Raw genomic sequence first — 10,405 nt, 5'->3', positions numbered from 1 at the left:
CCCTCATTGGATGACCCGACACATGTTCTTATTGGCCCAACGCTAATGTAGTGGTTATGCAGTAATATCTAGCCCTTAAATTAATATTGTTTTATTTATTTTTGAGGAATTATCACTCCCCTCCCCTGAACTTTGGCGAGATATCAAGTTCACCCATGACTTTTTAATTAATTCACTTCCCTCTCCTCCCCCGAAATCAAAAGATTCTACCACTCGTTAGTACCTATTAGTTTTTGCTGTAAATGACTAGTAAATACCTAAACTACCCTCAGTGACTAATAAATACCCAAACTGCCCTCTAAGAAAAGAAAATCACTCCAAGCGAAGACTTCTTGAACGAGTCTTCTTCACCATCGTTGCCTCCTTCCCCATCGTTGCTCACCGTTCCTGTTGCAACTGTCGCCGTTCACCGTCGCTGCTTACAGTCGCAACTCTCCTATTTTACTGTAGATGCTCACCGAGAAGCTAGCAACCGAAGCCCTACTCCTTCAATCGAATCACCCTTTTTTAGGAGAAAAAGAGGTCAAAAAGGATCTGAACAATTCTAGGGTGTGCTGTTATATTTTATTTGATACTTCTATAATTGAATATCTTAACATAATCGAGTGATACCAACTTGCCTACCAGTCTAAATGGAAAATATTTCTGCCATCACTGGATGAACTAATTTATCCGAATACGATCCTAATCAAGATATTACTGAAACCGAGTTTTTTACTTCACTAATAGAATAAAAAAGTTTTTACTGATTATAGGAGGGGACTAAGAAATCAAATCACGTAATGAACTACAACTTGGTTGTTTGGGTGGATGATTGAGTATTAATATGTAGTTAATGGTTGGAAGTGGCAGAGATGATCGGGATCCCAAAACGAAATGCGTTTCCTGTGTTGGCATAATAGAGAGCCAATTAAGGTCCCCTAAAGAATCGGGATTTGGTCACCGGTCGTTCCCGACAAATTTTGCCACGGCTGCCTAACGAACCCTTGGTTTTCTCTATCTTCTTCCCTCTTAGTCATGCTTTGCTAATCTCGTAACTGATTTTGGTATTTCTACATTTCTGTCCCTCCACCCTACAATTCACTGCTCCGTTTCTTCTTCCCCACCTCCTTCTCCCTATCTCACTCATTCATCGTTGGATTTCAGCAATTGACTGTGGAGCGCAGCAATGAAGAAGGGGGAACGGTGACGGTGAGAGGTGACGGTGAGAGGTGACTATGAGCAACTGTGAGAAGTCCTCCTTTTAATTGATTCCCTAGAGGGCATTTTGGGAATTTTAAAAATTTTACTAGTTACTAAACAGAAAAAAACTAACAAGTACTAACGAGTGGTAGAATCTTTTGATTTGGGGGGAGGGGAGTGAATTAATTAAAAAGTTGTGGGGGAACTTGATATTTTGCCAAAGTTCAGGGGAGATGAATGATAATTACTCTTTTTTTTTTTATTCAAACCCAAAGAAACCAATCTAAATAAAATATTCACTTTCTAATTTCTTTATTTAACATATTGTTACGGTCATATTATTATATTGAAGCCATGGATGGCTAAGATTTGTTAGAGGGAGATTAGTAGGATATTTAGGAATATTTAGTTATTTAGTTATTGACAAGTTAGTGTAAAAGAATAGTGGGTGATAATTATCTATTATGTGTAAAGGCGTGGGAATGGTGGGATGTGGTGTAACAGCTTTTCTTAGCCCTATATATTAACAAAAATAAATGAATGAAAACAGAATTGAAAATCCCAAAATTATCTCAAATGAGATGAGGTAGGCTTCCTCACCCTGGACGCCATTGGCTTTGTCTGTAAGGCCAAATCACCTATTTTATCTCATATTTCTTCTACATCCCTCTTTATTTTCTCTTTTATGTTTTATTTTCATTTTTCTCCTTATTTTATCTCATCGCCCCTTGTGTACCACGAAACAAATGGTATCAGAGCTCACGCACGGCGCCCATCGACGGATTAGTACATTTTCTCCCCTTGAGAAACGAGGTCATGACTTCCTCAATTAAGTCAAGTGAAGATCACTGGCGGAAGCAACACTGCAGTTCAATTCCTAAAAGAATGGTCTTGAGGGCAAGGTGATGGATTGTTATGGTCATATTATTACATTGAAGCCATGAACGGCTAAGATTTGTTAGAGGGAGATTAGTAAGATATTTAGGAATATTTATTTATTTAGTTATTGACAAGTTATTGTGTAATGGAATAGTAGGTGGTAATTATCTATTATGTGTAAGGGCTTGAGAATGGTGGAATGTGGTGTAACGACTTTTCTTAGTCCTATATATTAGCAAAAATAAAGGAATGAAGATAGAGTTGAAAATCCCAAAATTATCTCAATTGAGAAGAGGTAGGCGTCCTCCTGACTTCGTCTGTAAGGCCAAATCACCTATTTTATCTCCTATTTCTTCTATATCCCTCTTTATTTTCTCTTTTATGTTTTATTTTCATTTTTCTCCCTATTTTATCTCATCGCACCTTGTGTGCACGTAACACATATCACATCTCTCCCATGGTTATATTTCTCTGTAACCACCCTCTCCCAACGCCATTCTTCTTGTTTTTGGACTCTCTCCCTTTCCTCGACAACTCACTCAACCAATTGTACTCAATTGTACTTGGATCAATTGGTATTGGGGGAGATGCTTGCACAAGGAACCATGTTAGAGAATTGGGCTAAAATCATGCTTTTAAGTACTCTGATATTTGTGGCATCTACTAAAAAATCAAACTGAATAAAATTCTGATACTAACCAACAGAGTTAGAGAAAAAAGGGGTTACATGGAGAGTCTGGATCAAGTCCTCATACGAGGACAGGGGCATGGGGGTTTGTTCTTAAGGCAGCATCTTTCCATCACTCATCAGCTTTTGTTTAACACCACTGCCACCTTTTTATCCTATATAATGCTATATCTTTCTTTCTTTATTTCTTTTTTACTTTTTTATTTTATTTTTATTTTTCTAACTTTTATCTATTTCTTTTGTTCTATATTCTCCTCTTTTGGGTTGGGGACATAGAGATGTCTTTTTCTATTCCATGGTATGGGCTGATCATTTCACTTGTGCCTAGGCACCGGAGCCACATTCCCCCCACATAAACATTTTTTCCTTGCCAATTAAATTAGAAAATCTAAAGGAAGAATATTTTTTTGGAAAAGAAGTTCTCTAAGCCGCTAAAGTGGGATACGCTAACACATGTGTTTATCTCTCTCCTCTTCTTATGAAATGATCTCATCACACCTCATTAGTGCATTCTCATAAACCGCATGCTCAAAGAACCTTTTTTTTTTCCTTCTTTCTCCAAAATGAAAATATTCCTAGAAATTCAATAATAAAAAAATGTTATAAAAAAGAAGTAAAAATAATATTTCGATTCTTGCACTTTTGTAGGTGGGGTACTGATGACTATGACGACCTAGAAAATTTTTTGATAATAAAAAATTTACCAGCATAATACAAAAATTTTATATGCCACATTTTACCACCTGTAGCTCAGTGGATGGAGCTTCTGTTTCCTAAGCAGAAAGTCTTAGGTCCGACCCCCCAACCTGGCGCGATTCGCTGCGTGTGTTTTCCTTCTCAAGATTTTTGTTTAGGACCGAGTTATGCTGCGTTTCAGAATTTTAGAAGCAAATACAAATGCCTATTAACCGAGTGAACCTGTTCTTTTTTTGGTGAAAACCGAATGAACCTGTGAAACAAACAAAAAGAGGCCCCCAGGTTGAAAGCATAAGAGGCAATAGCAATAAAAATCCTGTTTCAACGCAACTGAAATGTACTAGAACTCTCTACAAGTAAGAATGCCACTTTCAATGCCCAGGGAACAATGTAGATGATACAAATTCTTTATAAATAGGGAAGCAATCAAACTATTAAAAACTTAGAAAGTACATGACAAACTATCCACAAGGGGACCCAGGTAGCAGCCTTACCCCGAAAATGTCGAGAGACTTTTGACCGCTTGACCACCAGGTCACAATACAGAATACAGAATACAGAGAATGATTTACAGTAAAACATCAAGAACAATAACAATAAAGAAACAGATGGACACAATCAATAGAAACATCACTCATTAGGCCTCTATATACAAGGGAACCACAAGTTCTGGCCCTACAATTTCTCAAATGTACTTCAGATGAACCAAGTGGCAGTCGAACAATTTACAAAATTTGGTAGGCTTCAGGTGTAGTAGCAAACTCCTGTCATCCTTCACTCCCATGTTGGCATATTTGTTTCTGGATCATCATGAGAATATGATTTCTCTAACAGAAGAATAACCCATAAGCCGATGGAGTGCTGAAGTAGATGGTCGTGGTGCCACTTCTCCTTCCATGGATGAACTATCCAGTTTGGCAACATTCAAGGATGCACTGGGTGATTCAGATGCTTTTATGGGAGTCTTACTATTGTTTCCAGATTGTTTCAAGACTGGCTTCTTCTTTCTCTTTAGGTTTGCTTCAGAATAACTGCTTGAAGGCATTGAGGGTCCACAATCTTCAGAATAGGACACTGGGTCCCCTTGTGGATAGTCACTACAGTTGCCAACCTCACTCGGCGGAGGAACCGCTGGGATTGGGTAATAAGGAATGATATGAGTTCTGTTCTTAAGGGAAAACTTAAGTACCTGTGAACAAGCACTACACTGTAGCTGATGTATCTTCTTTTGCGAGATAAAATCTTCAGGAAGCTGCAACAGTTGACCGCACTTATAGCACATAATATAAGGGGCTCCACCTGCAATGGGTCGGCAATGTCGCTTAACAGGCTGAGGTCTATTCTGATAGTACTTCTTTTGCACATGATGGACCATATGCACCTGTTCTTGGGAACGCATCTTGCTACCTTGTAGTGAGAAATAAGGATCCACATACTTCTTTTGCACATCATGGACCATATGTACCTGTTCTTGGGAATGCATCCTGCTACCTTGTAGTGAGAAATAAGGATCCATATACTTCTGCTGAGTAGCAGAACTGGAATTATAAGGTTCGTTGAACATTTGACCAGAATGGACCCTAGATGGCCCTTTGCTACAGCAAGTGATGGAGGGTGGAAACTGGCTCTGAGATTGCCAGTCTTCTGGGCAACAATGATCACAGGAATAATCAACATGGTTTGTCCGATTCGAACTCTGTCCTGAGAAATGCATTTGTGAAAATTCACATTTTTGGCACCTATTTCTTCTTGTCCTGAATGGTACATGAGGATGCCTATGATGGTTTGCATCATACCAGTGTGGAACTTCGGGGTCAAGTTGTTCAGACCTGTAATACGGTGGTTGCTGCTTTTCCTGCTGAGCGCCTCTGGCAGGACACCATTCATTTGCCATTTCTCTCTGGTTGTATGATCTACTAAGTTGATCTCTCAATTCATCCACCTTTCTTAATAGTTCGATTTGTTCAAGGTAGTCAAGTTTGCTAGAATTACGTGCACTCGTACTGGACGAAAACTCTCCATGCCCATAGTTCGAAGGGCTGCCATTCTCATAGACATTGGGGAAGCCCCTTAGGGATGACTCCCTAGACCAAAATTCCTCACTTACTGAACTCATATGATTCTTTATGGGACGGAGACCATCAGAATTTGGTGAACCCACTTGCTCCTGTTCTTGGAATCTGGATCCTTCCCACTTCAGACTATCCATGACAGCCAGACCATGCTTCTCATCTGATGACATTGAGAAGAATTTTCTCAGTTGACGTAGCAATTCTGGATCGTCAATTATCTTCTGATTCATAAACATGTCCTTCCTTCTTGGTCTCTCCTCCTTAGAAGCAAAGTCACTAACCACTTGGTCGTTGAACCAAGATCTTTTAGGTAGGTTTGTAGGATGCTCAGGGACCTGGTCATCCCATCCATCAAAAGAGGAAACACTAGCATCATAAGCATGAGAGCTTCTGGCTGTTCGAGAATTTGGAATATTTCTAGGTGTACCACTGAGCTCCTCTGAAATGTTCCCATTGTCAGTAGTGCCTGAAGCCTCAACTGTCTCTATGGACCTTGTATGGTCAGACTCATGGTAAGAAATCCCATGAGATTGCAGCAACTGTTGATTTGAAGATGCGGAACTCATTTTCGTCACATTGCTCTCATCAGATTGTCTCTGAGCTGTAAAGGATGAGCTCTTTCCCCTAGAAGAAAGTTGGGCATCAGGACTTTGACTTTCTTCACATTCATCTGCTTGTGTATTCTGTCCAGCTTCAGAAGACTTTTCTTCCCTCTCATGATAACTAACATCACTTGAAGCAACTTCTTTTATGAAACTTCTACTTCCAGATTGCTTGATGCTACAATCTATAGATTCAATTTGCTCTTTCCCACTGTCAAGATCCAATGAATCACTTGAAGAAACTCCATCAATGAAGTTCCTACTTCTTGATGGCTCAACACTGCAATCTGTAGATTCAACTTTCTCTTTTGCATTCAGATCTGACAAACATTCTGAATCACCCGAAGAAACTGCACTTAAGAAGTTCATGCTTTCAGATGGCTCGATACTGCAATCCGCAGATTCAATTTGCTCTTTCTCATTCAGATTTGATGAACATTCTCTTGTGTCGAGACGGTTTTCTGTTTGACCAGAGCTGGTTGACTTTACATCTTTAGAATCATTCTCCAATTGGTTGTCCGATTGCTCTTCTGCATTCAGATCTAACGAACATTCCGACTCATCCAAAGAAACTCCTTTCAAGAAATTCCTGCTTTCATATGGCTCGATAGAACAATCTGTAGATTTAAGTCGCTGTTTCGCATTCAGATATGATGAACATTCTTTTGTGTCAGAATGATTTTCTATTTGACCTGAGCTGGCTGATTTAACATCTTCAGAATCATGCTCCAATAGGTTGTCCGATTGCTCTTCTGCATTCAGATCTATCGAACATTCCGACTCACCTGAAGAAACTCCTTTCAAGAAAGTACTGCTTCCAGATGGCTTGATAGAGCAATCTGTAGGTTTAAGTTGCTGTTTCACATTCAGATATGATGAACATTCTTTTGTGTCAGAATGGTTTTCTATTTGACCTGAGCTGTTTGATTTCACATCTTCAGAATCATGCTCCAGTTGGTTCTCCGATTGCTCTTCTGCATTCAGATCTATCGAACATTCTGACTCACCTGAAGAAACTCCTTTCAAGAAAGTCCTGCTTCCAGATGGCTTGATAGAGCAATCTGTAGGTTTAAGTTGCTGTTTCACATTCAGATATGATGAACATTCTTTTGTGTCAGAATGGTTTTCTATTTGACCTGAGCTGTTTGATTTCACATCTTCAGAATCATGCTCAAGTTGGTTTTCTATTTGACCTGAGCTGTTTGATTTCACATCTTCAGAATCATGCTCAAGTTGGTTCTCCGATTGCTCTTCTGCATTCAGATCTATCGAACATTCTGACTCATCTGAAGAAACTCCTTTCAAGAAATTCCTGCTTCCAGATGGCTTGATAGAGCAATCTGTAGATTTAAGTCGCTGTTTCACATTCAGATATGATGAACATTGTTTTCTGTCAGAATGGTTTTCTATTTGACCTGAGCTGGTGGATTTCCCATTTTCAGAATCATGCTCCAGTTGGTTCTCCAATTGCTCTTCTGATGACGAACATTCCAACTCACCTGAAGAAACTCCACTCGAGAAATTCCTGCTCCCAGATGCCTCAATTTTTCCATCTGTATATGGAAGTTGCTCTTTCGCATCTAGATGTGATGAAAATTCTTTTGCCTCGTGATGGTTTTCTATTTGACCTGAGCTGGGTGATTTTACATCTGCAGAAGCATGCTCCAATTGGTTCTTCTGAGAACTATTTTCAAGTGATCCAGAGCTTCCATTTTTGCGATTTTTGGCTGCATCCAACAACATTATTGCACAAGGAAATAAATAAAACATCGGCCTATAGTAATAAAAGGGGTCAAAACTGTAAGTAGAATAAGAAGGATAAAATTAAATCACGCACTGTGTAGATCAATCAATGTTATGCAGGAGGATGGATACAATTCACTTGTCCACCATTTAGGATACAAGCTATGCTAATAATAAAATCGAATTACTAACAGAAATAACACAGATTTGCAGATTTGAAGATTAAGATACATCAATATCTCTTGCTCAAGAGAATATCTAATTCACCATTTTTATCAGCAGAGAATTTCTCAATGTGACCAAACCAAAGGAGGGGGAAAAAAGCCCAATGTTTTCAGGACATCTAGTGTGAAGTATTTGTGGGAAAATCTTACTCTTAGACCTACGCAGAACTACTTTATATAAAAATAATGTTACCTTGAAGGACCGTATCACATCCACCACACTTATAGAGTAGAAGTTCAGGCAACTCAGGGAGAAGCTTTTGACATCTGGGGCATCGAACAAATCGGATTTTAGTTGCTGCACTGGCCATTTTCCTCAAGATATCAGATGGCAAACACTTCAAAGTTCTGTCACAAGAAAGAACTTCCATCATGTCCTGAAATAATCCAGTATATTAAGATGCCACTAATCTATGTCCTATGACATCATTTAGATATTAATATTATCATTGTTGGCTATACCCTAGATTGAATATCAGCAACTTTAGATCATTAAGGAAGAAACCATAAATACAGGATTCTATTGAAGCAGTATTCAGTCCAAACCAGGTAGAAACTCGCAGGGAAAAGATATCAGCAATTATATAACTATTAGGTATTGCAGGGCCATTAGCAACTGAAGCTACAGTAACAAAAAAGTTGAAACTTGAAAGAGTATAGCAACAAAATCGAAGAGAGGAGTGGAACAGTCTGAAATTGAAGATGACAATTTAATTTGAGAAGAAATTCGATATAAACAGATTGGTTAAGATTAAATTAACGAAAGTGGGAAAAATGAACGGAAAGCAAAATCAACCTAACTGCAAAAGATTAAACTAGAAAATAAACGAGACAGACTAAAATGAACAGATCAACACCAATTCAACAAGTTTAGAACAATATACTAGAATTAAACTACACAAAGATGTGCTAAATTGCTTCGATTCTTGAACAATAAATCCATTTTTATTAAAACGAACAGACATTAAACAAGCAATTAATATGGATCTCCCAGAAAGAGGAAAAGAAGGTAAAGAAGGTCAACACAAACGGAGTATGTCAAAGAAATTCCAAGAGTGGAAACAAATCTACACTACTTGGTCAAATTTCCTTGTTCTGGAAATACGCACAGATTGAACAAGATCCAGAGCTCAAACCAATAGTTGAATTGGAGAAAAATCAAAATCAGAGAAGCCGAATAAGATGCAAGGAAGTACAGAAGATGAATACTTAATTTTCCCAAAACAAAATAAACAGAAAAATCTAATCCAATAATCTACGAACCTCCACAGAAACAGAATAACTCAAGAAAACAGCTCCGAAGATTGATCTCTTTTCCTCAACCATACGAAATCTTCTCCATTCTCTCTCTCTCTCTCTTTCAAGCTCCGAACGCTTGTCAGCTGTGGACTAAACAACCTCTTCGTTATTTCAAGGAAAATTCTTTTTCGTCGCCGTCGTCGTCGTCTCTCTCTCTCTCTCTCTCTCTCTCTCTCTCTCTCTCTCTCTCTCTACGGCTCACAGACACGGGTTCTGGAAAGCGAAAGAATTGTAGTAAGAAGTAACCAGAGCATGAAGAGGGGGGGTGTTGAGGTAGGAAGAGAAGATAGACTTTTTTTAATGAGTGGGACACTGCGGGTATTTAGTATTTACAACTAATTGATGACGTGTCAAGGTAGAGGAGCACACGACCGTTTGTTTTTGTAATTTTTTCCAGTCCGGACTTCAAAAGTCAAAGTAAATGGAAAACATAGAATGGGTTTCTTTCGTGGACATCTCTAGAAGATGATGCTGATAGGATATCAAGCGTATTTTGAACCATTCGATTAGCATCTCTAGTTGATCAGATCATTAAAATGGGTTTAATCCTGAGGTACAAAAGTCAACGGCGGCTCCAAACCCGGGAGAGTTAGTACGCAACGACATCCTGGCAGGGATTTATTGCACGGTGTCGGTCACTTATCAATTTTAATATGGATCATAAAACTTGGTTTTTTAATGAATTTTGAACTTTTTTTTTTTTTGGTTTTTTACTGTATTTATTTTGGTTTCAGTTCGGTTTTGATTTGATTTCAATTTGTATTTGGGTTCATTCGGTTTTCGGTGCTATTTGATTTGTTAGTGGAATTACAAATTTCTAATCAAAATCAACCCAATAAGCTTTCAATTCGATTTGATAAGATCAATTAGCCTGATTTGGGGCGGTTTTACCGATTCAATTTAGGTATTAATACCCCTAATTAGATGCTTTTGCACTCCAAAATTTTAATATATATATATATATATATCCATTTACCTACGTGTGTCTAATCCTATTCCCCTAATCACTAGTGAGTGCAA

General features: G+C 38.5%; 1 protein-coding gene across 2 annotated transcripts; it reads right to left on the bottom strand.

The window, feature by feature from the left end:
- Positions 1 to 3,840: 3,840 nt before the first annotated feature.
- LOC122085880 lies at positions 3,841 to 9,648 on the bottom strand. 2 transcript variants are annotated; one of them, XM_042654482.1, is made up of 4 exons: positions 9,350 to 9,648; positions 8,280 to 8,434; positions 7,313 to 7,846; positions 3,841 to 7,255 (listed from the first exon to the last, which is right to left on the bottom strand). In XM_042654482.1, the coding sequence occupies exons 2-4, from the start codon at positions 8,395 to 8,397 to the stop codon at positions 4,254 to 4,256; spliced, it is 3,654 nt and encodes a 1,217-aa protein (XP_042510416.1). In that variant the 5' UTR covers positions 8,398 to 8,434; positions 9,350 to 9,648; the 3' UTR covers positions 3,841 to 4,253. The 2 variants fall into 2 exon arrangements, with proteins under 2 accessions (XP_042510416.1, XP_042510415.1); XM_042654481.1 differs by having other exon boundaries at positions 3,841 to 7,846.
- Between the last annotated feature and the right edge of the window lie 757 nt (positions 9,649 to 10,405).

Source organism: Macadamia integrifolia, chromosome 8 (genome assembly GCF_013358625.1).
Source record: "Macadamia integrifolia cultivar HAES 741 chromosome 8, SCU_Mint_v3, whole genome shotgun sequence".
NCBI classification, from domain to species: domain Eukaryota; kingdom Viridiplantae; phylum Streptophyta; class Magnoliopsida; order Proteales; family Proteaceae; genus Macadamia; species Macadamia integrifolia.
The sequence above is the reverse complement of the archived record's forward strand: the minus strand, read 5'-3'. Positions and strand labels throughout refer to the sequence as shown.

What these genes read in the sequence shown, in the direction of transcription:
- LOC122085880 (XM_042654481.1), bottom strand. Translation starts at nt 8,397, where the DNA reads ATGGCCAGTGCAGCAACTAAAATCCGATTTGTTCGATGCCCCAGATGT. An exon ending in ATGTGATACGGTCCTTCAAG is followed by an intron (nt 7,847 to 8,279) that starts GTAACATTATTT and finishes TGTTGGATGCAG; the next exon opens with CCAAAAATCGCAAAAATGGA.